Here is a 27626-nt window from a genome sequence, read left to right as displayed (position 1 = left end):
TAGGCACGAGAAGTGCACAATCAATATGAAGAGAGGGCAAGGGGGATCTTGACATAAAGAGCGAGCATTCCTCTGCGACGACGAAGACCATAAACTCATACAAATGAGCCTAGAGCTGCAACAAAACCAAACACTGCTTCGATAACCAAACCAAAAAGTTTTACTGCACACAAGATGAAGACCTTTACCTTTTTCGTTGCCTTACTCTCCATGCTTTCGCTCTCAACAGGGCTTGCACCCAACTACATAGCGCGGTCTCCCAAGCCAGCACCCGCTCCAGTTCCGGGAATTTTTGATGACATCCTGGACTTCTTCTCTGATGTTGTTAACGCTTTGAGCGAAGCCGGAAAATTTGTATGGGATCAGCTCGATGAAGCTGAACAGGAACTGCTCGCAAGTGACGACCAACTTGTGGTCGACGGATGCAACGTCGTGAGATGCGGTGTGGAGCTCGGCTTCACATCTGTCAAGTGCCTCATTGAAGTCGTGGGTACCAAAGGCATTGGAAAGGTTGGCAAGAAGGAAAAGCTTGGCTGTCTGGCTGAAGTGAGTCACCCCTATGCTGTACCAGTCGATCGTTGCCGTCTCATACGGCGGAGCCATCAATATGCTAACAATCCGTTCGACAGGTCGCTGAGACGATCGATGACATAAAGAGTCATAAGCTTTGCGATCACTGCTGGGATGCCATCAAGAACAACGTACTACCTCAGGTAGAATCGGTGTGATATATATTTCAGGCTAATAATGAAAGAAAGTCAGAGAGATAGGTGAAGATTTCGCTGCGAGATGAGGAGAGTGGAATGAATGCTCAATTGGATGGACTATCTAGTAGATGTTTTGGAGTTTTTTAGAGTGTAATTTAATTTAATTGCCAAATCAGCCCGTTAAGAAGAGCAGATTCTTTTCCTTTGAGGCATTAAGAATTCGAGAAGATCTAAAAAAAGAGTTCACCACCGGTGTGGCTACATCTCTTGGCGCTCACGCTGGGAATCGAACTCGGAGCCTGTCGTCGAGTAGGCTATGGGCGTGTTGAATGTCGGACCTGTAACCCTTCCACCACCCAGCCAGTTTGACCTGACCCCCCGACCTAGAGGGGCGCCTACTGACTGGTGATCGGAATGGAATTGTTGGGACCTATATGGGTATTGTGGGTGGTGTATACGTGTAGGCGAGATCAGTATACAGGTACACGTGAGGAAGGTACGTTCGGTACCTGCCTGCCTAAGTGTATGAAAAATATTAAATGTCTAATAGGTAACAAGGAGTCTACACGCCCGGTGTCGACAGGTGAACATTACGTGTCCCGTCCATCGCTAAATGAGCATCTGGATCATCTCGGGATCCAAATTCCTCCATTCCCGTATGCCCGGTCTCTCAAGGCAGCGCCCTCCGTTCTCACCCCAGCCAAGTGAACCGGCATACGGTCTACCTGTTTCTGAACTCTGTCCCTCGTCTCAACATATCGATCAGCCAAGCTCATCTCGCTCCGCATCGTTCTCATCCTCTCCCGCGTCTCGATAGGACACCAGCTGTCACGGCTTAGACTAGCCACAGTGAGCAATACATCCGCCCCGTTGGCCTCAAGCGCGGCTTCAGAGCCAGCAACGGGAGGCGCAGCCATCCGCAACTGGCCCATGACGAGTACCTTGAGCTTTGTGTCGAGGAACAGAGCGCCGCCAAACTCGTGGATCAGGTGAACCGTGGCGACGTTCTTAGCGGCCACACGTGGTGTGGCATACGGTGCGGGGCCGACGGTGATGATGCTCTCGTGCCAGTCTATCGATATCGCTTCCAGTCCGGATCGGGGAACGACCCTCGCCCAGCCGAAGTAAACGCCACGCATTCGCATCCTCACGTCTTCTGGTATACCCTCGAGGTTCGCTGTCGGGATGCCCAGTTCCATCCCTCCTCTTCCTGTACCGCGGACAATTTTGCCGTCGAACTTGATTGGAAATGGACCGGTAGGACCGGAGTCGGGACCAATTACTTCGGGAGGGGCTTCTTGGAACCCAGCTTCACCGGACTGCCATGCGTCGTATCCCCCACTCCTTGTGGAGGCATACTGTTCCTCGTATGCCGTAACATGCGTCTTGATGCCGGACTTTTCTATGCCGGACTTTGCGTAAGCGATATGAGCGGCGTGCTTCGTCACAAATTTTGCTTGCGAGATCTTCTTCGTTCTAGACTGTACCACAGCGGCAGCTGGTCCGATATACCTATTGACGACAGTCGTGGCTACGACAGACCCGGCCTTGATCCCAAGCTCCAGAGGCATGCTGGCAAAGCTCGCGCCACGTGTAACGCTCATATCCGTAGACGTACTCGCAACACGGAAGACGGGGCTTGGGCAAAGAACCTTCCTCTTGCCCCCGTCACCACCGCCTCCAGTGCATAGCACGAGCCGGAAGTACCCATCATCGGCGGCCGCGGGTATGCGCACGACGTGTGTCTCTCTGGGCATATGCTTTGCCAGATTCTTGGGTGCCTTTTTGAGAAACTTCTTCAAGTCGCGCTGACAACCCCTCTCATCGCCCTCGGTCATGGCCGCGGGTGTCCCCTGCATAGAAGGCGTCACGTCGAGCCATGATGTGTTTGCGCCAACCAGAGACTTGAGATTCATGCCCATGTTGCCTGAGAAGCCCTTCTGCTGCAGCCATACTGTCCGGGTTGCTGGCAGAGGAGCATCGGAGAAGATTGTGATGGTGATGGAGGTTGAGGGGCCGCGGTACCATACGAGCGCGCCCGAGTGGCGGAGGATGGAGTAGTGCTTGGTGTACTCGAACGGATGACTTATCAGCCCGCCCGCGAAATACTTTGTCTCGTCTAGGGCGGTTTGCCAGAAAGTCTTTTCTTTCAATTGAGACTCTGTTGATGCGGTTTCTGATGGGGTGTAATTGGGTGATAAAGGGGGTCGATGTGCTAGTGGAAACGTCTCTGCTGTTGTGGGAGGACCAGGGACGAAAGATCCAGGGCTAGACGGTGTGGGCGATGGAGAAGGACGATGACCTGCCACCGGAAACGTTTGGGCCGTTGAAGGGCCAGGAAAGGATGGCCCTGGAATGGACGGCGCGGGCGAGTCCTTACCACCTGCTACAAGTGACGGTGATGGCGATGGTGATGGTCGATAAGGTAGGTAATTTTTGTGAGCAGCAGCGGGAGAAACACTGGGAGAAAAGTGTGGTGCTGGGGTTGCAGGACCTGGCGATGGAATCCTCCCAGGTCCGAAGTCCGATACAGGAGCGGCGAAAGCCAGGCGACCGTTAGCGTCGACTCCAGGGAACTCCTCATACGCTGGCGGTGGATCGTAGATTGATATCGCTACAGACTGCCGAATGTTTGGCGTCGACCGAGCGGCGCGGAGAGGGCGTTGACGTTGGGGAAAGGGGTCGAAATCCGGAGGCGGCGGCGGACCTGGCGGAGGGCCCGGCAGGGGTTTGCGCTTGAAAGCGGTCTCCATGACTCTTCGGCCGGCGTTGCCGGTCACTCAGATCCTCTTGAATGCTGCGGGGACGCAATGTTCCTGGGGAAGTCCTTCACAACTCGCTGGTACGAGACTTGTGGTTATGACTTCCAGCGAGTGTCGATGAAGAGACGAAGGAGCGGACTATCGTTGAGGCTACTCCCTATCGAGACCTCGTATCCGAGGATTGCGAACCCCCTGAGATTGCGATGAATCTGGAAGTGTCTCATCACGTGTCGCCAAGCTGTCAAGTGTTGAGAAGAGCTCATGGGTCTGTTGATTGATGCTGTGTAGTCAGCAGCATTCCCTGCTAGGATCAACTGGCCATAGCGCCCATAATTGTCACCTTAGCGAGCCTGAGACTGAAAATTGAAACTGCTGGGGGTGAGTGATGCGAATAGAAGTTGCAGAGACTCCCAGGTGGCCACAGTCTAGCAACTGACGATACATTTTCCGATATTCATCAGCTAACTGAAAACTCTAGGTTAGATCACGACAGTGTTCGGGTCTTTTCAGAACCCTTGAGTTCAAGGGAACCTCCCCGACAAACGTTCAGTCTCGAGCTAAAATGTAACGGCAGGCAAATCCGCCACTAAACTCTGACAATTTGACACCGAGCCACATTCCAAGGGCCACAATACAAGCGGCCTTTCAGTGGATGTATTACCTCCTAGCGTATGGAGTTATCAAAGTCCGATGGTCTAGGTATTATGGCGGCTCAACTGAACTCTCCATGTGGACGGCCTCAGCCGTGCTCAAAGAGGCGTCGCATTGCTAACATGTAAACGCCTTTTAGGGTGAGTTACACTGGACATATCAGCCGCCGGCCCGCGTGACTTCCAACGAGCATTAGCAGTTAACATCGCCTCAGCTGAACACAACTTTGTGATGGTGGCACAACCTTGCCGATCTTGACACCAGTCAGCAACGTTGCCACAGACTGTAGCTCTCTAGCAACCCGAGTATCGGTGTCACGGAGAAGACTATTCGGCGCCGAAGAAATTTCCAATTCCTGCCGGCGGAGAGTCTGACTTCTCTCCCAAACCCGCGCCGTGCCCTTGCATATGCACTCCGTGCTGCATCGGCAACGCTCGTCCGGGGGGCCGCGAGTCCATGACCCTGAAAATCATCGAGCTCTCCGTCGCCCGTGGTGTAAGGAGCTGTCATCTAAACGACTCGCGTCCACATCAATGTAATCCTGTCCCCAAACGGCTCTTGCCACACACATCGTATTTCAGCATTCGCATTCGCACCCTCGCTCGTTACAACACCACACACTGAAGACGTTCGACTAGTCGAATGAATAAGGCGAGGACAAACATTGGACCATTACCCGGAACCCTTCAGCAGCCCGAAATCCGCGGTCTCATGGCTGGCACCGTCAGATGTGTGTCGCTATGAAACGCGGCGTCCCACCATCCCAAATGCCGTTCTACGCTCAAGCCCCCAACAAACACAGCTCCCCCGCCTCGACGTCGCCCAGTATAACGTCACCAGAGATCATCGGACGGGAAGCCGTGTTGCTTCGATTGGTTGGAGGTTACACCGTTCATCCCCGGGGCGTGCTCGGCTCCGGTCGTAAACGTGTCTTTCGCGTCTTCGGCGAGCATGAACCCGGGCACAAGTTGGTCGTCTGCATTTGGGCAGATATAAGCTGCTCGCCATCCTGCTGATAGAATGGGGAACTATTGGCAGAAAGACTTTTCTTATCGTCAGAACTAAGTCATCAATCATAGGACGGCGTGCCGACAACACTACAGCACTCAACATGATTATTCCACACGATATCTCGAGCTTGGGCAATGTACGACTGGCGGTCGCATTGCCTATTGTCCTTTTTGCTTTGGTAGATATCGCGGCATTGAGCCATTGATACTAGGACGTCACATGCTAATTCCTGATGCAGGGTGTTTTCCGTCTGATCTCGAGGGTGGTTTACAACATTTACTTCCACCCACTGAAAGACTACCCTGGGCCGAAGCTCCACGCCGCTACCCGTATCCCGCTCAGTCGAATGATCACCAGCGGTAAAGCTCACAAGAGACTGGCAGAGCTTCACAAGCAATATGGACCTGTGGTCAGGCTCGGCCCAGATACAATCGACTGGGCCGACCCGCGGGCTTTCAAGGACTTGATGGGCCACAGCAAGGGCGGTGGTGGCATGGAGAACTACAAAGACCCTGTCAATGCTAGGTACAAGCCGCACAGCATCATCAACTCCGGCCGCGAGGATCACGCACGTATTCGCCGCGTTCTAGCCCACGGATTTTCAGCTCAGGCTATGGTCGATCAGCAACCCCTGATTCAAGCTCAGATCGACTTATTAATCCGGCGACTTCATGAGAACTGTGATGACGGAGAGAAAGCGCTGAATATGGTTTCGTGGTATAATTGGACGACTTTTGACATCATTGGTGACCTGGCCTTTGGCGAACCCTTTGGTTGTCTGGAGAACTCGGACTATCACCCGTGGGTATCAATCATTTTCGACAACATCCATGCCGGTGTATGGAGAAATCAGTTCCAGCGATACTGGATTACACGCCCATTTGCCAGGTGGTTGATTCCGAAAGAGTTGAAGAACAAGACAAAGTTCCACAATGACATGAGCCAGGAGAAGGTTCAACGCCGTATGGTACTCGGCGAGTCAAGGCCGGACTTCGTCCAGTCTATGATGATGAAGGAGGGCCCTTTGGTACGTGTAGTCCCTAGCATGTCTCATTGTCCCTGGGTACCGAAACTGACGGAACATTTGTTTAGGCGATGTCAAAGCCGGAAATTGAGCAAACCGCAGACACCTTGATCATTGCAGGCTCTGAAACAACGGCATCTGTGCTTTCAGGAGTAACTTACTTCATAACGATGCATCCCGAAGCCATGGCCAAATTGGCACAAGAAGTCCGCACATCATTCAACTCAGAGCAAGAAATCGATGTTCTCAGTGTTCAGAAACTCCGCTACATGCTCGCAGTCCTCGATGAGAGCATGCGCGTTTACCCAGTCGTACCCATGGGTCTCACTCGAGTTGTCAAGCCGGGCGGCGACTACATCTGCGAAAGGTTCGTGCCGGCGGGTGTAAGTGTCTTCAAAACAACTGCAGATCTAAACAGATCACGTTGCTGACAAAAAACCAACAGACGCGAGTGATGGTCTCCCAGTGGCCCATGTACCACAACGATAAGTACTTCGCAGAGCCCGATTCTTTCATCCCGGAGAGATGGCTTGGAGACTCCCGCTTCGAGAACGACGATAAAGCTGCTCTTCAGCCATTCTCTTTCGGTCCCAGGAACTGCATTGGTAGGAAGTAAGTTAAGCCATTGAAACAAGATGCACGACACGAAACTTGTGTTAACTTGACCTTTGCAGCCTGGCCATGTCCGAAATGCGAGTAATTCTTGCCAGAGTCATCTGGAACTTTGACATGCAAGTCGCAGACGACAGCAAGAACTGGACTGATCAGCAGCTGTTTGGTTTGTGGAAGAAGGGTCCTCTGAACGTGAGGTTGACGCCTCGGAAGACAGTGTGAGAGGGTATCTCAATGGGCACGTGGATCACCGCACCCAGCATCGATTAAGGAATCTTTCTCGCATGTTTGACCTTAGCATGGACGCTTTCAAAACACGACAAGATTGAAACAGCCTAATTAGTTAATAATACCACATTTTTTGCCCTACAGCTTCGACTTGAACTCAAGCTTTGATTGCGCTTCTGCCTTCTTTGTCTCCTTCTTCCACCACTCAACCCTGGCGTTGATAACTTCAGAAAACGCTTCAAGCCATTTAGGGTCGAACTTTGGCAGCAATCTGCCTTTAGTTCCTTGCACAGGCTCGCCGGCAATTGCCCGCAATGCTTCAAAGTATTGTTCGAAGTCGGGCGACAGAGTGAAGAAGGGAATGCCATCACCCTTGTACTCCAACCTCTCCTTCTCCCACTTTTCTTGCTCAATTCGAGGGGGCAATTTCCCGCGGCTCGCGAAGACTCGTGCCGCTGCAACGGCTTGCCACTCAAAGACGCGGAAAGTAAAGCCGCCCGTGACCTGCACGATAGAGTCAGTACATGAGCTCCAGGCACGAAGTTCTACTGAAATCAAGACGTACCATCCCAACAAATGCAAGGGTTGGGTCGTCGATATTGAAGACATGCTGGTAAAGTCCCGGCACTCGTCTATTCTCCACCTTCTGCTTGGGCAAGAATGGGAAGCTGAAGTCATAACCGGTTGCAAAGACGACAGTGTCAACTTCATCCACGGTACTTCCATCGCTGAACGTGATGCGCCCACTTTTTGGACAGAAACTATTGATCTGCGGCTTGATCGTGATATCGGGGTGCGTAAAGGGCGCCCACCCGAATGCGGCCAGGGGTTCTCTAAGTGATGCAATGACTGGCTTTTGAGACACCAGCCGAATATCGTGGAGCGCATCAAACGCAGACACGGAGCCGCCGACAACAATAACTTTCTGTGAATAGTCAGCTCAGATCTCAATATATCAAACGCACGAATGCCGGCATACTTTTCCTCGGAACTCTTCCGGGTCACGGAAATGCTTGCTATGCTTGATTCTGCCTGCAAATTTCTCGTTGAATTCGACAAGACCGGGGATTTCGGGGATATAAGGCAAGTAAAAGTGACCTGATGCCACAACCACTGCATCAAAAGTTTCTTGCCACCAGTAGTCCTTCGACTTTCCGGGTACAACCTTTCGCAACGTGAGGACCCATTCGTCACCCCTTTTTTCTGCAAGTTCAACCGTGGTGCTGAACTCAATCAACTTATCGTGCCCTCCTCGAGTGAAAATCCCCTCGACCCATTCTCTTATCAATTCTCGATGTCTGAATGGAGCGCCCGGGCCGTATTGTGCCAATGTTCGGTCGGATAGGACCTGAGGTATCGGCTCCTGCGTAAACGCCATGATTTCGGGAGTGATATTACTGTGCAGCGTCTCATGAATACCAGTGTCCGAATACCGTAACTGGTGAGAGTTGTTCTTTTCGGATCTCGGAGTTTCTGTAGGGAAGCTTTGAGGGATTTCAATCGGCGCATTTGCGCGTTGTTTGACTAATGCGCGCAAGGAAGGGATCCGGGGTGGCAGTTCCGGAGTGTAGACCCTACATGTATAGACACACAGGTCAGATCTCATTCAGTTCACAACTGATATGAGGATATTAGCCCTCAGGGATATACTCACCATGTCCCTCCAGCCAAGTCGCGCCGTTCGAAGACGCGTACAACATCAAACGCCTGTTCCTTCACCAAAGCGTCCGTTGCGATGGCTCCAGCCGGGCCGGCGCCAATGACTGCGACCCTCCGAATTTCCTCAGGCATCCTGAATCGTCGGGACTTCTAGAAGCTGAATTGAAGATTCACGAAGGCTAACCTTAGTTGAGAGCAATCGTTGTCAATACGCAGCGGTGCTTGCAAGAAACAATCCCACGCCGGTCTCGTTCCATTCAAACTGTCTCATCGAACAGTGAGCTAATTCCCGAGTGTCCTTTGGCGATATCGGCTGCGGCATCAGCTTATGTCGGACACAGTCCGAGATGTCGTGATAAGCTCTCTCGATCAACATGCGTAGCTTACCAACATAACTGGTCAGGGTGGAGTCCTTCGAGATTGCATCACAACCCTTGAAGAAAACGCAACGCGGGACTTGTCCCTGCGCTAAGTAGACTGGATGCGCGTGTTGTCACTCGTTTCGTCCACACAGGACAAGAACATGCAACGGAGCCGTTCCTATCGCGAAAGAGGGGCTCATACTAAGGTAATGTGTGATTATTGATCTACAGCCAAAATTATACTGATCAGACTTGGCATTCCAAAACAGGTACACTCAACGACGGCAGTGAACGGGATGGAATAGAGTCCTCGACAATTGGAACCACAAATACTTGGGAGGTCATATTTGAATATGCAAATGGCGGGATGTAGTTCCTACAGAACGTATCTAAAGTGCTCATTTTCCTTATCGGTCAAGTCCTTGAATGCGAGTCTATCCCGCTCACTTTCGTCTAGGCCGAGAGCATCCCGTCTCCTGTTTTCTCTATAGAGGATAACATAGAGGCCCAAAGAAGACAGAATAGTGATGCAGTAGCTAGGAAACTGGTGTTAGAGGAGTTGAAAAGATGTTGCCTAGGTCGGCTTTTGACATACCAAATGATCAACCCCGTCCATAGCTGAGGATAATGTTGGGGTTTAGTCTCGCTCTTCACAAGCTGAGGCCCAACTATGTTTCCAACGCAATATGCGACAAATACGGCAGAAGCCATGAAGCTTTTCTTGGTTTCTCCTGCAACATTGCTGGCCCCAAGGGTGACCGTCAAGCTGACGACCGGCCCAAAGAAGCCAATAAGTGAGTATCCGACAACAGGGGCAATGGGACGATGGCCCCAGTCTGACTTCCATATAATAACAAAGCCCGCAATGACTGGGAGAGTGCATCCTATCAGTACTGGGATCCGGATATTGCGGTATTTAGAGCAGAGCCATCCAGCGACGGGGATACCGATGGCGCAAATTGCACCTAGCGGGAATTGAAAAAGAATGCTGTCTAAAGCCGAGTATCCGAACGTCGAAACGATGAGGGGACCGAACCAAGATACAGCTCCGTTGACTGTATACCTGATAGCCAGTTAGTTTGCGCATTCGAGGGGAAATTTTGGACTCCTCTTACCCCGAGGCCATGATCAAGGCGACTAGCCAGACCTTGGCGTCCAGTAGTGCTTCCTTGATCTGAGCAGTCTTGATGGTTTGATTCTTAACTCCAGTTTGTCCCTGACGCAATCTCTCAATTGCGACAGCTCGCTCTTCCGGAGTGAGAAACCAGGCGGTCAGGGGAGAGTTGGGTAGGAAGAAACACCAAATACCAAATAGGAACGTTAAGCCTCCAGCAAGTACATAGATGTACTGCCATGGAGTCAACGCGCCTCCTTGTATTTGGGCGAATCCGTAGTTGAGAGCGCTTCCAATGATGGTGAACCAGCCAGTTCCGGAAAACCACCAACTCTGGCGGAGTGCTTGTTCTCTTTGGGTGTAATAGCCGCTGACGGTAGTCATGAAAGCTGTTGGAATGACAGACTCGGTGAAACCTATATCACATGATGAGCGTCACTTCAGTCTCTACTCAAACTCCATCGCTATCTAATAACTCGTGGGATGATGGCTCCTCACCCAAGAAGAATCTTTGAACCAGGAGACCTTGCCAAGTCGTCACTCCCGCTGTCGCAGCACAAATGACTGCCCAAATCATGACCACGGGGCCAAGTGTCCATCTGGTATTGAAGCGTTGAAGTAGATACGTCATTGGATACGAACCTATCAGCTGGCCAAAGTAGAATATCGAAGTTGCCCAACTTAGTCGTGTTGTGTCGGTCTTTGGCGGGGTGAAAGAGGTGTCGACAACTGAAAGATGCAGGTCACCAGTCATTCCGAATAACGCAGCACTGCCAAGAATTGCCTATACGCAGCTGTGAGTCTTGTTCAAATGTTAAAGGAGCCTTCTTAAGTGCCAACCTTATCATAGTAAACCAAACCATAGCCTCGATCGCATCGTTTCATGTCAGCATCGCGCCCGACCTGTTACTGAGAGTTTTGGGTACTTTGCTGCAATTACCTATGACCATGGCTGGCATCAAGAAGAGATCGATTTTCTGGAGCACCCTTTTCTCAATGACAAGATCAATGGCAAGAGCTTCCTCGCCAATTATCTCCAGTTTGACTGCCTGACTAGGTGCATATTTGTCATATGCTCCTGATACTGTGAATGATCCATCGTCAAGAGCCGTATGGCGGCTATCCCTAGTGGTATCGTTTGTCATTTTGATGATTGCCGATTCTTGTGGGAAGGACGTCGGTGTCAATAGTTTGGAGGCATTCGGTTGTTTGAGGCCACCCTTGATGAGAGTTTTCTGAGTAGAGGCAGTCAACGCGTGCAGAAACAACAGTCAAGACTAACAGACTAATCCTTGCGACTCCAAAATCTTGGCCTGTCCACGCCATTCCCAAGAATGCCTCGACACAGTATTGACAGATTGCCTCATCTGGATCCTTCCTGACGAATACTTCGGCCCCACAGCGATGCATCCTCTGCCAGGGACCAGCTTCAAGATCAGACGGCACATCTATGGACATGTAACCGAAAGCCTCGGTATCTGTGGTCCGATAGTAATATCCCGACATCGGCTTTCCTCTGTTTTCAAAGGATCGAGATTCTCATTCGGTGAAATCTAGACTTGACGATGGGATTACCAATACTTTGGCTAAACCCTTGCAGCGCAAAGACGTTGCAACAAAACCATCCTCAGTTCACGAAATTGGAATAGAGGAGGGGTGTCTGCTGCAGAAGGGCTACATGTATCACTGTTCATTGAGCCTCACGCGCTATTAAGATAAGAAGCAAGAGACCTGCCAGTCTCGGCGTAGCGAGCCCCTAGGTAACTACAAGTTCCCTCGTCCTCCCTTCAAGATGACAATCACGACCTCAAAGACAGCTCCAGTCCATGTACCTTACATTCAAGCTACCGAGACAAGCGAGCAGCTAGATTGGGCAGATCTTGTGGCCTTGGACCTATCCAAATTTGATAAGCCCGGGGGTAAAGAGGAGCTTGCAGAAGAATTCACGAGAGCGATTGAACAAATAGGTACGATCACAACGCATGCATTACTGTTTCATCATCAAAGTCATTAGACAGTCAAAGCTGATATCCAACTTTTAAGGCTTCTTTTACGTCATTAACCATGGTCTCAGCCGGAAAGCCATCAATCAGCAGTATGCTCTGGCCTCGTCCGTTCTCAGTCTGTCGGATGAAGACAAGGCACCATACAGAGCAGCACTTGAGGCCGGCGATTTCAATGGTTGGAAGCCTCCAGGCACCAGAGAGCTGATCCCAGGCGTCCGGGACAACTTCGAGATTTACAACATCCCAAAGTTCATCTCGGAGCATGCGTCACGACCGCACCCCGATGTAGTCACAGAGAACTTCGCGTCAATCGAGCAGTTCTCCCGATACGTCAACGACGAGATTATCCGGAAGCTTCTCGTCATATTTGCGCTGGCACTTGGTCTTGAGGACGAGGAGTGGTTCGTCAAGAAGCATCGTTACGAGAAGTCTAGCGGCGACCATCTCCGATACATGAAGTATTACGCGAGAACCGAGGAGGAGAATCGAAAGCTGGGTGGTGTTTGGCTGAAGGGGTAAGAATGTCTCCTGGCAGAAATGGTTTCTGTCCGCCCCAATGGCATGTGCCCAATACTAACAAAGAGATTGAAGACACTCAGATATGGGCAGTCTGACATTGCTCTTTCGGCAACCTGTCGCTGCGCTCCAGGTCCTCACGAACAACGGGACCTGGAAGTGGGTGCGGCCGCAGACGGACGCGCTGACAGTGAACATTGCTGATGCGCTGCAATTCCTCACAAGTAAGTTGACCTGTTTTCGATGCCTTCTAAACGCTGTGGTCATTGACACCGCCATAGACGGGTACCTCAAGTCAAGCATCCACAGAGTCGTAGCGCCTCCTAAAGACCAAGCACATATCGATCGTCTGGGGGTTATTTACATGGTTCGCATAGAAGATGATACGGACCTGGTCCCGATTAAGGAGTCTCCCGTTCTACAGAAGCTTGGCCTCTCTGAGGGCGCGATACTTGGAAGTGACGGGAAGCCTGTGAAGGCAGGAGAGTGGGTGAGGGAGAGGATAATCAAGAACATCGGTGCCACGAGTCAGTCCAATGGTGACAATTCGGTCAATGATCTAGAAGTCATCAAGGGTGTCAAGACAACATATTTTGATTGAGATTCATGACCAATGGTGGTAGCCTTTGATGTAGGGCTATTCTAACAAGTATTTGAGACATAGATCAAGGTGATGCACCAGTTGGTACAAGGGGACTCTACTCGCGTCATACAGATACGTAGATGTTCTTGGCTGCGCATGGCGGTGAGACCGTAGCACCAAACTCCAGTCAGGAGAGCAGCCGCGGAGTCTCTCAATGGTTTTGCACAAATTGACCTAGGCCCCCATCTTATAATCCCTTTTCGGGCGACAAACTTTGTCATTTCGACAACTCTTCGATACCGATTCATCGGGGCAAAAGAATCTTCTTCATAACAGCATCACGCTTCATAGTCCAGTCTGGAGTCGAAGTTTTCACAACCGGAAAGCACAACAGCATTTTCCAAACTTCAACCGCGCCGACTAAAAGCTTCACTCTTAAAATGTCCGGCATTCCTCTCACCGCTGGCATTGAAGCATCCAACAGACGGCCTCCACCCAAAGGCACCGGCCCCGCGTTTGAGCCCGGTCCCGCCGATTTCAAAGCAGCAAAAAAGGCTGAGCGCAAAGCCGAGAAAGAGCAGCGACGCGAAGTTGAGGGTCCCTCTCGCACAGAGAGCATTGTCCAGTCAATCAAAGACAAGTTCTCGTCCGATTCAAATACGCCTAAAAACTCAAGGATAGAGAGGGACCGGGACGGTGTTCCTATCTAGTGGCTGTTGGGTAGATCATGTCGCGAGCAAGAAAGTCAGTAGAAGCAGCAGAGTGAGAGGCCGTCCAATATTCAAGCCATTTTATTAGCAACGCTTATCTCTACAAGAACAAATTGAACAAAACCACTCATCCATCTCAGCGTCGGTGTATGATAAGCCAGCCTCCAGTGATATCTTCAATCCTGCAGCCTGCAAAGCGGGCCGCGGGAAGCTGTGAGTCTTACAGCAAGACAAGTCATCTCACCCTCACGTGGCCCTACTGATCGCTTGACAGATCCAAGCATGACGCAGTTGGTCCGAGAGTGCGGCTGATCATCGCGGGCTGAATGCATAGGCTGTGTGCGCTGCGCCCCGGTGCCCGGCTATGCCAGTAGAGCTACGTCATTCGCCAACGACGCCGATCCGGCCCCGCTCCGGCTAGCTCGTCCCCGCTCCCTGCCTCCAGGAATCCGCAAGAGCCCCACAACGCGGAACAGCCCCGTGAATCCACTCCCTCCGGTCAGATGATTGAAATCAGTGTACATCGTCTTACCCCTTTGCGTAAGTCCCCAGGGCGGCAGAAAGTCGCTCATTGCAAGGCTGATTTAGGTGACAGCTTTTAGGACCCTGCGATTCGCTTATTCGGAGTTTTATGAGCTCATCCTGGATAATCCATGATCCTTCGCGCCGCTAGAAGCCTTCTGGAAGGCAGACTTCCCGGTGATCGTGGCTTCCATCGAAGCTTGTTCTTTCGCCCCTAGCAGGCACACAGGTAGGATAGGCAGGAAACTTAGCCTCACTTTCTCTACCATGACTCGATATTCTACTTAAGCCATCAGTCCCTTCCATCTTCTGTGAATCTACATCTGCATCGTCATCAATATCAATCTCATCTCATAGACATACCGTTCCATCCACCTCAAAGGGAACACAAAATAAGCGCTCATACCAAACCCTCAGATACAACAGTCCTCTTCAAAAAGGACTGTTCAAGGTCAACCTACTACAAACAAATTCCATACGATTCTCGGTACCTGGATTCCTGACGCTCAAGATGTGTATCCCATTTCGATCAAAGAAGCACACGTATAACGGCTCCGAGTACGCACCAAGACCAGCCATGGGCGGTACACCAAATTACGGTGCCATGCCGGGCTACGTCAATGATTCCAGCGGTGGCTGGCGCAGAAGCCGCATGCACGGAAATCACAGAGATTATAACGCGGGCTACACGGGAGTGAGTGCTGGGGGCTTCGGCTGGGGCGGTGATAGCGGCGGTGGAGGACACCACGGAGGAGGTGGACACCATGGGGGAGGCGGTCACCATGGGGGAGGGGGCGGTTGCGATGGAGGTGGTGGAGGTGGCGGAGGTGGAGGCGGTGGTGATGGGGGCGGCGGTGGAGGTGGTGGATGCTAAACTTGGAGTACGGGTGGTGGATGGGATGCCTTTCGTCGATACCTTTATGACTTGCGATACCTGTTCTTCGTTAGCAGACAATGATTATGAATAATGCTTATAGACTTCTTCAGACGAACTCATGCACTTATGGACGACTGATCTGTAAGCCTCCTACTTAGGTATGCGTTGGAGGCCGGAGAACTTGCGTACCTGAATGCAGCTCTCTATATTTACAGAACATGTGAACTTACTAACCAGAAGAATCCCATTTACCCAGATTACTAATCAGTCCGTTCAGCACATGCTAAAGCTAAGACCGTGTTTCTTCATCACCATGTTCAACCCTCGAGGTCCATAAGCTCTCGGATCATCATCTTGCCACAACAGTTCAACCGCTTTGGCCGCTTCTCGGACACCACCTGGCGATCGCGGATTCGAGTTTAGTCCCAATCGAAAAGCTTCGACGTGCTCTGGCTTCTTACAACAGGATGCCAAAATCGACCCCGGCCACAGCATCATCCTCCGCAGTGGTGACTTGCTGGTATAAACGGCCCAACAGAGAGGCAATATCTTGTCTATCCGAGATTCGATCTCAGCAAGGAGTTCCGCGTTCTTATGTATATCTTGGTGGAAGGCAGAATGGACGATGAGAATTAAGGCGGTGCGGTAGATGGCGACGGCTGTTGATTGTTGGTAGCGAGGGCATGCGTCTTCGTCTTCAAGAACGTCGGATGAGGGATCCAATGAGTCTAGCTTCTTCAGAAGTGACTCGTAAGATTCGAACAGACCATCGGATGTGGATCCACTCAGTTCCTCTCTCCTACGCTTCTCAAGAAGATTTGAGATATCTGGTATCATGGCAAAGAGCCTATGGCCAAAACCTAGCATGAATCCTCGCGACTTGAATTGGCCCAGAAATTCTAGAGAGCCGAGGAAGGGATCCACTGTCACGGGGTTCTCCTCCTGCAAGCCTCGTGGCGTGACTGCTAACTTTAGAGCGAACATGGCATATATCTCCAGGAGAAAGCCACGGATATGCTCAGTCTTCTTTGAAGCTGATGGCTTGTAGGTGTCAGCTGCCAATTCCATCACGTAATGACGGCTAGCTCGAATATGATGATAGACGGCCCCCGAGTTATCGCCTTGAACCCCCTGCACAAGGTTAGTCGGATGCAACATGCTGACAAGAGAAAGAGACAAATGACTTACTTCGAAAATGCATAGCATGATGAGAATCAGAAGCGTGTAGAGCTTCTTGTCCTCATCGCGTTCGCCAAATGGACACGCCGCATCGTCACAGAGCGCTTTTCGTAGTCCTTCAAGCAGCCGGGCATAATGCCTTCGAGTCATGACTTCCAACTGCGGGCGATTAGGCTCTAGAACGGCCATATGTGCTCCTCCGATAGCGAGAACGCAGTCCATCACAAGACTATCGGAAGCTGCTAGAGGCAACACATAGTTGATAAACGGGTTACCATCTGCGCTAGGACCACGAGCTAGTAGCTCCGCGGTCATATCGAGGTATTGATCATACAGCGGCCTCGAACTGCTGCTTAAGTTTGAAAGAGTCCCAAATGTGAGAGATGCGCGCAGAGATGATGTGTTCTCAAGTACTTCCGGGATAGATGCCGTCGTCAGAACGGCTGCTCTAGGTCGACTAGGTAGCGTCGTATGCGGCTGGGAAGATCCATTGCTCTCCGAGGTTTCATTTGTTGACGGTGTTTGTTTTGGAAGGATGTCTCTGGTACTCTTATTGACGATATCTTCTGCAGAGACAGGCCATGTGCATTCCCGTCCGGTGCGGCCACAGGACGTGCAACATGGTCTGCGTTCGTCACACTTCTTCCGTTTAGCGCGGCATGTCAAGCAGCCATTCTTTGACCTAGGAATGTTGCGGCGATACTTGGTCGGGTAGCGTGCACCTTCCTGTGGCAGATTTTGCTGATCTGTTGCAGTTGACATGCTTGAGTCTGAGCAAGGTGGTTTATGTTGATATCTCGATGGCTGGCGTTGCTAGCAGGAATAGCTAGCTTGGGCGCGCTTAGATAGGGGTAAGGTCGATAGGAAATGTTGACTGCTAGATATATCCTAAGTACATCAGTTATACTGTAGGCAACCATCAAAGATTCCGTAACTTGTTACACCGTCGGGTGCCTCTCGCTTGATCGGTGCGGCGCTGACGCGCCTGTCAGCTGACCATCGAAGGATTCGCGATCTGGAACACAGCCCCCGCCCCGCTATTCCCGACCAGTGAGCCAAGTTTGCTGTGAAGTATGCCTACCCATCAATTGTTCTTGACAAATGACTTAAATTCAATAAAACGCGGCAAGATCTAATCGATATGTTGCCTAAGTCTTCATACCTAAGGCGTGACAAAATTTCACCATGAAACATTGAGTTACATTCTAGCCGGAGGCCATGACTTGTCACCTTCTACATATTCAGGCGCCTAGGTATATCACGCTTCATCTCGTGAGTTGGATTGTGCTGAGAAACCACGATCATCTTTCTTTGAGCTTGAGATTGTCTTATTTTCTTTTTCTCTCATGACAAGACCTCTGGTACTCCTTGCATCCATACCTACTGTGAGGCCCTGCCTATATTGACTGAAACCCCTTGTGCCTTCCATTCTTCAATGACTTGACCGAACCTTCCTGCCTAAAACTTATGGGCGTTGCTTCCTTCCTCCTCTGAACTTGGCCTTAACGAGAACACCATGTGACCAAGGTATGAGAACAGAAGAGGAAGGAGTTGATCAATCTTTTTAAGTAAGGGAAAGTACCACAGAAAGTATTGTTACTGCCTCTGGAGGCAGGCCTTCCAAAACATCCTTCCAAAACGTCTGCATCACCGGGAATATGTTGTCCCTTTCCTCCCGTCTAGACAGTGAATGTATTCACAGTCTGCTGATGCTTGTCATCATTCACGTCAGCAGTCACTCCTTATTCACCAAAAACCTCAATTCGGAACGTCACGTCAATAAAGCCTCAAAGGGCTTACCTTCCCGTAAGATTGCCCTCTCGTCTGTCTCTCAATTGCGGAAAGTCTCAATAACACAAATACCTACCTTGGGTTACAAGATATTTCTACGCACATTCCATCACAATCAATACCTGCATGCTCAATGGCGGGCGAGAACGAACAAGAACCTGGTCCGCAGGATACTCAACCTGCCTCTTCCCCTGGCGCTCCGGCAGAACAGCAATCCGACCTAACTCAAGAGCAAATGCATCTGCGTGGAGGCTGCATCGACCATGATGGCTTTTGCTGTGGTGTCTGGTAAGTATTTAGAATCATTAGATATCTATAGCAGACGAATTTGACAGAGTATCAGGCCTGCCGATGGATGCTACCCTGGAGCGCTGTGTGCCTTCTGCACTGTTATGTGAAGCAGACGACTCCTCGAAACAAAGACACTGAGATGTCCAGATATCTCTAAGGACACCGGGGTAGTCAGAATGGGGATGAATGGCAAACAGAAGAATGATGGAGAGATCGCAAACGGTCTGATCCCAATTATCATATCAAAGAGAAACCTCGGCTTCTATAGCTACAGTTCCGCATCTGAAATTGCACGTTTGACCATTGACTTTACTGTGAACCAAGATTTGATGCAAAATTGATAATACTTCACTGATACTGTCCTTGATCACCCATAATCACCCATTCACTTATAGTTGAGTCCCCATGACTTGCTGGGCCTCCAGATTGTTTGCTGCAGAGCGTACCCGTTGATAGGTCGTCGGGAAGGCGATTGAAAGGCGAGAAGAGATCCATGCCTGCATGTGAAAACCATCAGCCATTCTAATGTTCAACCTTTATTTGTGTTCCAAGTTCGTACTCACCGTTATCCCTTTCATCTGACATGAAAGCCTCGGTCAAAAATATTTGCTCATCAAGCATGACTTGATCTCCAACAAAGCCTTCCAGAAAAGCATCTTTCGAATTTGCGATAGGCTCTGAAAGCAGTTGGATAGGCCGGTCAGCTACAAGGGTAGCATCGAACCTCGGACCTCCAGCTCGCGCAAGGACGATGCTAACTGCTTGTGATGCCTTCTTCGCTTCAACTGAGTCTTCGGCCTTTCTCATCCAGATGCTGCGAGCAGTCCTCAGCGCAGTCAATATCTCGTTCTCTCGGCCCAAAGTTTGCCTTTGGTAAACCAGCGAACAGAGGACCATGGTGGCTGTCAAGAAGTGGTGGTTCATGATAGATCCTACCCTCCAGTGCATCATGAAGAGCTGGCCGCCGGGGCACGTTTCTTCGTCTAGAGTTTGTTGGATCTGCAGCATTCCCAGAGCTGCATCAATACAAGCTGTCCTTGAGTATGAGTACGCGTTATCATGCTCTATAGTCGATTTTGCGAAGAGGAACCGACGATGCAACATGATCTTTCCCTCGCAAAACATGTGGCGAAGGAAAAGGCGGGCCATGATTACTTGGGGGGAGTCGGTGACGCTGGAGGCCATAGACTTCATGCGGAGTGGTAGAGGGATGTTGTTGTATGCCTGCTCAAGAATCCCGTCAAGTCGCATTATGTCCGCGTAACTACTTGGGCTGAGGGATGCTGCAAGGTCGGAGATGGTCCCTAGAGCGATCAGAAGTCTCCGTCGAGCAATGATCCCCAGGGCTGTTGTATGCTCTGTCTCTGGCCTTGGCGGTGGTAGACTTGTCATTTCTCCGTGCAGGTCTTCATCGTTTAAATTTCGTGGCTCGGCTGTGTCGAACTCGCCATCTCGTACCATGCGGGGCATTCCCATCTGACCTGAGATCAAGATGTCTCCCAGTAGTACGGTTGCCCATACTCGGCGCCTCATCTCTGCCTTTAGCGGGGTGATTTCCGGGAAGTGTTTGGGATCTCTGTGGTACCCCATTCGTTTGGCTAGGTTGACTTCGAGGCCAAGCAAGAACCAAACATCCCTCTGCGCGTCGTCATGTATCCTGAATTCAACGTAGACGTAATTCATGAAAGTCTCTAGCGCATAGTCGCCACCTTGAGTATACTCTCCCATCAGCAGACATTGTACTAGTTTCTCTCGGTACAGTTCTATTTGCAGCTGTTGGTGGCCATCTTCAGATGCGTCAGTGGAAGGGTCTGATGCGATGACAGCTAAGCAAATCATGCTGAAAAGAAGACCGATCCACATTGTGGAAGTGTCGTTGGGATCGCGCCAGAATTGTTCGTACTATCACCCATGCCGCTATCAGTCAATCGACCTGGCTAAATGTAGAGAAATTACGCTTACCTCTTTGAGAAACGTTGGGCCATGGACGGACGCTGCTGTGCATTAGTAAGGGATACTCTCAAATACAAGCAATCGGCCAAGACAAGGCGCGAAAAGACATACATGAAGAGACGAGGTCTAGACGGTTGAAATACCGAGATATATAGCGGTCAACTGCGTTTTTTGGCGGCAGGGTGGACAGGATTTCTGACCTTGAAGCTGCAGGTTGGCATCCGTACAAAAGCAAGGGGCGCTGCCACCTTCGACGTTGGGTGAAAGAGCTTGGGTCTTCAAAGCAGTAATCTGCTGTTGGACTTTCTGCCAGCTTGGATTGTTCCTCTCGATCGAAGTGGTCTTTCAAATCGGCAATACTCTCCAAGATCGCTGACCAGTGTTCACTGCCGACATACTGGTGTTCCATAGCGCTTGACCGCATACTCCCCGTCTCTGAGCGATCGTCAATTGGCGTAGGTATGTTTGCAGGCGTACCGATCTGACTCGTTCGGTTTTCCGATGACCCCAACATTGTAACCAATTGCTCGAGGTGGACTAGACGATCTTGCAGACTTATACTGGGAGCGCCACTAGATGTGGCCTTTGGAGGTGAGATGGTGTCGTTGGTTTCTGGATAGACACAATCCTGGCCCCTACAGGAGCAGGTTCTACAGGGACGTTGACGATCACATCGAATCCTGAGCAGTGCGTTAGAAGCCCGGGTCAGCCGAAATGGTGAATAAAGATTCAGACTTACTTGCGGCGTCGACAACTATTACAGGAAAGTTGAGGTTTATCTCGGCGTCGACTGGCACTAGGTTGAGGTTGAGATGAGACATTCGTCGGTGTACCCGGAGGACGAGGTCTGGCAGCTAACGCAGGATATGCCATATTCGCGTTCTGGGAGACTGCAAAGAATTGGAGTTGAAAGTTTAGAACAGAACTACGAAATTCGCAGATTTTAGCAGATGAGTTGTTGATCTTTTAGGAGTAGTGATGAAGTCACGGGTCATTTCGGTTGTTTTCGCAGCTTTGTAAATGCGGGAAGTGTACATGTAAGCGCTAATCCCGGACCGGCTCTGGACTTAAGGTCCGACCCTCCGACCCTCCGCCCGGCTCTCCGCTGCCCCTTGAGCAGATATGCTCGACTCTAGTATGAAACTCAGATACCTTAATTTCGGTTGAAGTTTAGATTCACAGGCCTCTTGTAAAACCATCCAAGAAGAATTAGTGACTATTTAGATGCTCTGATGGATTTTTCGTTCTGACCATAGCGACACTCATGCAGCCACATCAGTCACTGGGACCAAACTTCCGCGGTTCTGCTAGTTCCACATTATATTCTGGTAACATGTTGAGAAAGAAAGCATTCACACTTCAATCAAGATCAAATGCATTTATATTTTGAGGTTGTGTTCTTATAAGGCACATGTAATAGCCTCGCAATCTCGCCAGGTGAGCTATGGCGCTCCTAAGGATCCCAAATATCCTGCTCGTCATCGGACGGGAATTCGACAAAAGAGCGCAGCTTCACCCACCCTTCTTCAACAAGAGTAGAGAACGTGAGACCTTCATTCTCCAGCCACAACATCTGCGCCGTGCCGTCCGAAGTAGATATCTCAGTAATCTTAGCCTGGGAGGAAGAATGAACAGCCATCAGGCACCGGATCAGCTTTGACCAAATCGGACGACCTGGAGTGTCGAAAAGTTGATGACCAGCAAGTTGCCGATACATATCGTACCAGCTCCAGTTGAAGTTCCGCAAACCCAGATGTAGATCTTTTCGAGCAACCTCAAAGGCAAAGGGAACGAAGCCTGCTTGATCCCAGTTGAGTATGGCCACAAGCCTGTACTCATCACCGCGCTCGGTATAGACCTTCTTAACAAGTAGGTTGTGGGGCTCCAAGTCGTTGTGGCACAAGACTGAGCTTTGAGTTAGCAGATCCAAGTCTGTTTCAGCGAACCCGAAGTGTTCCGCTTCGGGCGCATGCACACTCACGACCAAAGTCCCATCAGTCCTTCCGTTCACCGCGCAATCGGCGTTTCGGGGGCAGAGGTTACGGCGCATTAGGGAAGCAAAGTCGGTATGATATCCGTAAGGCGGACCGCCGACTAGGATGGAGAGCTCCGTGTTCTTTGTCTCGAATGGGGTGTTCCGGAGTAATTGCCATTGCTCGAATGTCAGCTTCTGCAAGGAGAGGCTGCACAACTTGGACACTGCCTCGAATAAATCTCCGACAATTTCTCCTCGATTTTCGACGTCCAAGTCATCCCACACTGTTTCCAGTGGACAGGCATCCGGGTACCATTGAGAAAGGACATAAGAAAGCTTCGTACCGTCTTTCATCCAACTGTATCCAGAACCCCAGACCTTCGGAACCAGCGAAGGAAGGACGGTTCGGGCTAGGTTCGTGATTGCAGCAGTTGCCAGGGGAGATTCATTCTTTTCGTACTTTTGGATCCGTACAAACAACTGACGGGGAATCCCAGGTGGAGGTTGGCTTCCTTTGAAATTCAACAGGAAGGCGCAAAAGATCATGTTATTCTGAAGGACTTGTACCTGAACCTTGGTATCGTCGGTATCCTCGCCGAGCTCAGGCATGCCCCCGAGGACATATGAGTCTGGGAACAGACCGTTGGGGTTGATGGTATAAGTAGTCATGTTGTGTTTTTGGAGTGTTGGAAGGTAATGTTGCCCACTTGAATGATTTGCTTTCAGCTTAAAGTGTTGTATCTGAGTCGAGCTTGAAATATAGGTGGGAAATGAGTTGATGAGAAGGAATTCCGGCCTGAGAACATACACACTTTATAATCAGTCACTCGGGGGATGAAGACCTCTGGAATAAGTCAAGGAAATGATGCGGCAGGTCGTGAACTTGACCCGGCAGCCCTTGTTAATAAGTATGCGATGTGTTGTTTGACAAAGAACGTTGGCGGCAGCCAAAGCTCACTGTTTGGAACGGCTCCTTTGACTTAGGGTCAGATCGATTTCTTCCACCATTATTGAAAATTTCAACAGTGAGATTGTTTTTCATGTCCATTCAACTGTGTTAGCGAACATACTGATTGCTGGCTCCTTTTCATGCGATCAAGAGTGCTTTTTGTCGCTGACCGACGGTTTCGGTGTAAAGGCTCGGTAAGGCCCTAGAGGTCACAGTACACCGAGGAACCCCCACCACACCGCCCCACCAGGAATTCAAGATTCAGCAGGAGCTCTGACCTCTCACCTCACCTCCAACGCCGCCATCCTCACAAACTCCCTCTTACAAGTATCGACACCATAAAGATCCGGCACCATGGACACCTCACGAGACTCATCGAATCTGCTGGACACGCATAATCGGCTCATTGCCGACGTCCTCTCCCGCTTCCGGATGCTCACAATGCTCGCGACGATCCAAGCTGAAGGAGAGCGTAAGAACGTTGAGCCGCAGACGGTCGCTGTGACGGGCATGTCGATGCAAATGGAATTTGAAGGACTGGTATGCCACCACTGACCACTCTATCTCCAACCTCTCCTGAAGTTCAGACGCACACTGCCAATTGCGTCCACCTTCCACCTTGGAGAATGAACACAACACCCGGCTGACCATGAAACCGCAGCACGCATCAATCAAAGACCTCCTCGCACTCAGCCGCCGCCTCAAAGAGCTCTGGCTGTTCGGCAAGCTAGGACAGGGAGAAGGCGACGCTCGCATTCAGACAGACAAGCTCCAGGCCGACGTGGTCCGGTGCGCGGAGCTCCTTAACGCCATCCAGGAGACGCGGTTCGCTGGTCTTGCAGCCGCGGCAGAGGGCAAATGGGTGCCGATGGGTCGCGCGGATGGTGGAGCTGGAGAGGGGGCTGCTGCGGCTGCTGCTGCTGCTCCCCCACCCGCTGCTCCGACGGCTCCGAATGGGGCTGGTGGTGCTGCGTAGGGACGGGATCGTGAATTGACTTGAGAAGTCGGAGGGAGAAAGGCGAAAACTACTATTTGCATGCTTTGGCGTTTGGGCTTGAGGTTCTCGAGATGGGGACAACGTATCTCTGGACACGCAACGCTGATACCCGTATACAGAGGACGGAAAAGGGAATTTTACGCATTTTTGATTCTATTGTATCATTTTTATGAGCAGTCACCGCTGCGCTGTCAACCCTGATCCTCCACATCCAGCAACTCTATCGCCTGATCTGGCTGACTTAACCGTCACCGTTGACAGGGTTCTCGTCTTCGTCACCAAGCGCCGACTCGAGGGTCTTGCTTCCCTTCTCTTCCTTTCCGGTTCGAACCCCACCAGCCTCGATGCCGCCGGCCGTGAGCCACAGGAAATAGTCGGACTTGAAGTTATCTACCTGCTGGAAGAAGATGTGGAAGCTGGAGACATGATCAGTAAATGTATTAAATAGAAAGGATAGGGTATCACATACGTGTTCTCCTGCTCTTCAACCTCAAAGATGCGCTGGTAGATCTGCTTATCCTTGAAGGCCTGCAATTTCTCGTCGTACTTCGCAAAGTCGATCGTCTCCTTGCCAAAGTTGTCTGCCGCCCGCTTGTTGTAGGCATCGAACACGGGTCGCTCCAAAAGAAGACCCAGACCAGGAGCCTTGGGAATCGCAATCCTCGTGGGACCGTAACTCTCCTTGATGCGCTCCAGTGGGGTGGCGCAACGGACGACGAGGGAAGCCATGCCGACCATCTTGCGAATCTGGTGCATCATGAAACTTTGTCCGTGGACCTTGGTGGAGACCCACTCGGTATCGCGAATCTGAATCGGCTGCATGTTGACCTTGAAGGACTTGATGTGGCGCTTGGCTGACGGGTCCTTGAAGCTCTTCTGGACGGTGTAGTTGTGGAAGTTGATTGTGCCGCAGTACATGTTGAGGGCCTCCTGGAGCTGAGCGAGGCGCTCGGGGGTAACACGGTAACGTCTCTTGGCTGCAATGTAAGCGGCCTTGATGTCACGCAGGGCAAAGTCAAGGGGGGTGAGGTCGCGGTTTCTGGGCTTGACGCTTCCTTCGGGGACCTCTGCGGGGGCCTTGTTCTCCTCGGTGGTGGCGGGCTCGGCTGGTGTCTCCTCAGTCTTCGTCTCGGGGGCGGACTTGGCCTCGTCTGCCTGTGCGGTCGCATCCTCGTCGGCGTGGATTCGCTCCATCACCTTGGCCTTGGTCTCGGGATCGAGCTTGTCGAGGATCGGCTTGATGTCCTCCTCGTCAACCTTTCTCCAGTATCCCTCGACATCGGCCAGCTTCTTTGAGAACTCCTCGTAGTAGCCCTTCTCCTTCGCGGCCTCAACCAGCTGCTTCCACAGCCAGCTGTCGGGATGAGGGGGCAGTAGGCAGTATGTCGGCATGAGGTACTCGTACCATCTCGAGTCGCAGGTTTGGTAGCAGCTGAAGGAGTTGTTGGTACGCTGGATACCCCAGACACGGATCTGGTCGGGCAGAGCGGCGTTGATTTTCTCGACAATGTCCTCGTCTTCGATAATGAGCTTCAAGCTGATGACGTTGCCAGCAGCGTGGACGCCTTTGTCGGTTCTCGCGCATCGGACGAGACTCGACTTCTTGTGGTCATCGGCATTGGCCTTTGAGATGGCTCCAGCAGCAACAAAGGCTTTGAACAAGTCTCCCTCAATTGTCTTTTCCTCATTGTTGATCTGCATGCCCTTATAGCCCGTGCCTGAGTATCCGACCATGACGGCCACCTTTCGCTTCGGCTTGCGACCCTCGGCGGCGATCTCTTCGGCGGTGAAAGGGTTTTCGGTGGTCTCGGGGTTGCCGTCCTTGTCTACCTTTCTGCGCTTGAATTCTTGGTACTCGGCATTGCGTCCGCGCTTGTCGGTGGCCTCACGGCTATTCCCTGGTTAGACATCGTTGGCGCCAGTCGCAAATACAAATAACAAGTCAATTGACAAGGACAGAGCTTACCTCCACGCCGACCGGCCGACGTCGTGCTTCCGCTTCGGCCCGCGCGACTTGCCGCCTCGCCTGTTGTCGTCGCGCCTGTCGCCGCGTCGGCCCTCCTGTAATTTTTCCACTGCAGCACCGGGCTGGGCTGAGCCATCTGCGGGGGACTCTGATGGAATTGACGGCTTGTCGCCAGTCGGCAGGTCGGCAGGTTGCCTCGCGGGAGCACCGCCGGTCGGTTGAGGAGCATCGTCGGTCGCCATGTTCGAATTGAGGTGGCGGACGTTCTCATCGTCCGTACAATGCAGGTGGAGTTTTTGCGCCCGCCTACAGCAGAAGCTCTTGTCAAGAAATTTTCCTGCGAGCTGCAAGGCTGCGGGACGCGGCGCGGAGAGGCGGGGCCACTCGGCTGAACACCGGTTGGTGGGGTCTCTTGATCACGCTAGCCCTAGGTAGGCCTAGGGGTATCTGGCCATGCACAGACTAAAAGCATCTCATTCTCATTTCACTCTCATTGCCTCTCCCTCCTTACTCACTTACTTCAAATGACTCAATTCTCACAAAGAGCAGAAAACTCAACGTGAGTATGCCTTCGATGCAGCTCAGAATTACCCCTGAGGCTTGCGTCTCATAAATGCTCGGTCTCGGGAGATCACTGTTCCCACTTTCATAATAACCCGACACAAGTCGCGCCGTCTGCGGTTAAGCTTGGAGGGATCCAAAGCATAAAGCTGACTAGCGGCCAATTCGATGTGGATAACCTGTCGGACAGAGATGAATGCGATTGGCCTCAGCCTCACACCTCGGAACTAATACGCCAATACGATGTCATACCCGATATCAAGCCGTCTTCGCCTCGCCTCTCATGTCTCCAGTGCCCATCTCGCCCATACATACTCTTCACTTTCCGATCTGACACTCGGAAACGCAATTCAATAAACTTTCTTCTCTGTCTGTTTTTCCCTAGGTGGCCATTCACTCGCTCCCGGATTCCATAAGTCAACATACCCACTTCCTGGCACCCCCCTGTTTCTGGCACCCACAAAAACGCGAAAATCCACCACAACCCAATGCCCACCCCCAACCTCCTTTTATCACAACATTTTCAATTCGCGTCCAAATGGGCTCATCTTTTGCACATGTCTTCTTCTATATATAATGCCTCAATATACCGAAGATCAGCTTCGTCAGGCTCTCGAGGA

General features: G+C 51.3%; 13 protein-coding genes across 13 annotated transcripts; 6 read left to right on the top strand and 7 right to left on the bottom strand.

The window, feature by feature from the left end:
• Positions 1 to 174: 174 nt before the first annotated feature.
• CTAM01_15527 (uncharacterized protein) lies at positions 175 to 728 on the top strand (the record flags this gene model as incomplete). The annotated part of the gene is made up of 2 exons (XM_060531524.1): positions 175 to 546; positions 630 to 728. The coding sequence occupies 2 exons, from the start codon at positions 175 to 177 to the stop codon at positions 726 to 728; spliced, it is 471 nt and encodes a 156-aa protein (XP_060373894.1).
• A 605-nt stretch (positions 729 to 1333) lies between these two features.
• On the bottom strand, positions 1334 to 3460 carry CTAM01_15526 (uncharacterized protein; the record flags this gene model as incomplete). Its single annotated transcript, XM_060531523.1, has 1 exon — positions 1334 to 3460. The coding sequence occupies one exon, from the start codon at positions 3458 to 3460 to the stop codon at positions 1334 to 1336; it is 2127 nt and encodes a 708-aa protein (XP_060373893.1).
• Positions 3461 to 5231: 1771 nt separating this feature from the next.
• CTAM01_15525 (cytochrome P450) lies at positions 5232 to 6989 on the top strand (the record flags this gene model as incomplete). Its single annotated transcript, XM_060531522.1, has 5 exons — positions 5232 to 5267; positions 5370 to 6158; positions 6224 to 6538; positions 6601 to 6767; positions 6830 to 6989. The coding sequence occupies 5 exons, from the start codon at positions 5232 to 5234 to the stop codon at positions 6987 to 6989; spliced, it is 1467 nt and encodes a 488-aa protein (XP_060373892.1).
• A 144-nt stretch (positions 6990 to 7133) lies between these two features.
• On the bottom strand, positions 7134 to 8786 carry CTAM01_15524 (uncharacterized protein; the record flags this gene model as incomplete). The annotated part of the gene is made up of 4 exons (XM_060531521.1): positions 7134 to 7499; positions 7561 to 7920; positions 7975 to 8569; positions 8650 to 8786. 4 exons carry the CDS (start codon positions 8784 to 8786, stop codon positions 7134 to 7136), a joined length of 1458 nt encoding a protein of 485 aa, XP_060373891.1.
• A 606-nt stretch (positions 8787 to 9392) lies between these two features.
• On the bottom strand, positions 9393 to 11275 carry CTAM01_15523 (allantoate permease; the record flags this gene model as incomplete). The annotated part of the gene is made up of 6 exons (XM_060531520.1): positions 9393 to 9552; positions 9612 to 10079; positions 10132 to 10546; positions 10773 to 10914; positions 10971 to 10996; positions 11071 to 11275. 6 exons carry the CDS (start codon positions 11273 to 11275, stop codon positions 9393 to 9395), a joined length of 1416 nt encoding a protein of 471 aa, XP_060373890.1.
• A 647-nt stretch (positions 11276 to 11922) lies between these two features.
• CTAM01_15522 (flavonol synthase) lies at positions 11923 to 13945 on the top strand (the record flags this gene model as incomplete). Its single annotated transcript, XM_060531519.1, has 6 exons — positions 11923 to 12097; positions 12213 to 12651; positions 12728 to 12876; positions 12934 to 13229; positions 13317 to 13371; positions 13587 to 13945. The coding sequence occupies 6 exons, from the start codon at positions 11923 to 11925 to the stop codon at positions 13943 to 13945; spliced, it is 1473 nt and encodes a 490-aa protein (XP_060373889.1).
• A 1033-nt stretch (positions 13946 to 14978) lies between these two features.
• On the top strand, positions 14979 to 15341 carry CTAM01_15521 (uncharacterized protein; the record flags this gene model as incomplete). The annotated part of the gene is made up of 1 exon (XM_060531518.1): positions 14979 to 15341. One exon carries the CDS (start codon positions 14979 to 14981, stop codon positions 15339 to 15341), a length of 363 nt encoding a protein of 120 aa, XP_060373888.1.
• Positions 15342 to 15617: 276 nt separating this feature from the next.
• On the bottom strand, positions 15618 to 16838 carry CTAM01_15520 (C6 zinc finger domain-containing protein; the record flags this gene model as incomplete). The annotated part of the gene is made up of 2 exons (XM_060531517.1): positions 15618 to 16475; positions 16533 to 16838. The coding sequence occupies 2 exons, from the start codon at positions 16836 to 16838 to the stop codon at positions 15618 to 15620; spliced, it is 1164 nt and encodes a 387-aa protein (XP_060373887.1).
• Positions 16839 to 18447: 1609 nt separating this feature from the next.
• On the top strand, positions 18448 to 18712 carry CTAM01_15519 (uncharacterized protein; the record flags this gene model as incomplete). Its single annotated transcript, XM_060531516.1, has 2 exons — positions 18448 to 18602; positions 18652 to 18712. 2 exons carry the CDS (start codon positions 18448 to 18450, stop codon positions 18710 to 18712), a joined length of 216 nt encoding a protein of 71 aa, XP_060373886.1.
• A 241-nt stretch (positions 18713 to 18953) lies between these two features.
• CTAM01_15518 (fungal specific transcription factor) lies at positions 18954 to 21431 on the bottom strand (the record flags this gene model as incomplete). Its single annotated transcript, XM_060531515.1, has 5 exons — positions 18954 to 19102; positions 19169 to 20507; positions 20568 to 20599; positions 20670 to 21238; positions 21298 to 21431. The coding sequence occupies 5 exons, from the start codon at positions 21429 to 21431 to the stop codon at positions 18954 to 18956; spliced, it is 2223 nt and encodes a 740-aa protein (XP_060373885.1).
• Positions 21432 to 22011: 580 nt separating this feature from the next.
• On the bottom strand, positions 22012 to 23202 carry CTAM01_15517 (uncharacterized protein; the record flags this gene model as incomplete). Its single annotated transcript, XM_060531514.1, has 1 exon — positions 22012 to 23202. The coding sequence occupies one exon, from the start codon at positions 23200 to 23202 to the stop codon at positions 22012 to 22014; it is 1191 nt and encodes a 396-aa protein (XP_060373884.1).
• A 634-nt stretch (positions 23203 to 23836) lies between these two features.
• On the top strand, positions 23837 to 24458 carry CTAM01_15516 (uncharacterized protein; the record flags this gene model as incomplete). Its single annotated transcript, XM_060531513.1, has 2 exons — positions 23837 to 24022; positions 24144 to 24458. The coding sequence occupies 2 exons, from the start codon at positions 23837 to 23839 to the stop codon at positions 24456 to 24458; spliced, it is 501 nt and encodes a 166-aa protein (XP_060373883.1).
• Positions 24459 to 24720: 262 nt separating this feature from the next.
• CTAM01_15515 (tRNA pseudouridine synthase A) lies at positions 24721 to 26687 on the bottom strand (the record flags this gene model as incomplete). Its single annotated transcript, XM_060531512.1, has 3 exons — positions 24721 to 24895; positions 24949 to 26370; positions 26446 to 26687. The coding sequence occupies 3 exons, from the start codon at positions 26685 to 26687 to the stop codon at positions 24721 to 24723; spliced, it is 1839 nt and encodes a 612-aa protein (XP_060373882.1).
• Between the last annotated feature and the right edge of the window lie 939 nt (positions 26688 to 27626).

This window comes from Colletotrichum tamarilloi, assembly GCF_030869305.1.
Source record: "Colletotrichum tamarilloi strain Tom-12 chromosome Unknown Scaffold_166.1, whole genome shotgun sequence".
Taxonomy (NCBI): Eukaryota; Fungi; Ascomycota; class Sordariomycetes; order Glomerellales; family Glomerellaceae; genus Colletotrichum; species Colletotrichum tamarilloi.
The sequence above is the reverse complement of the archived record's forward strand: the minus strand, read 5'-3'. Positions and strand labels throughout refer to the sequence as shown.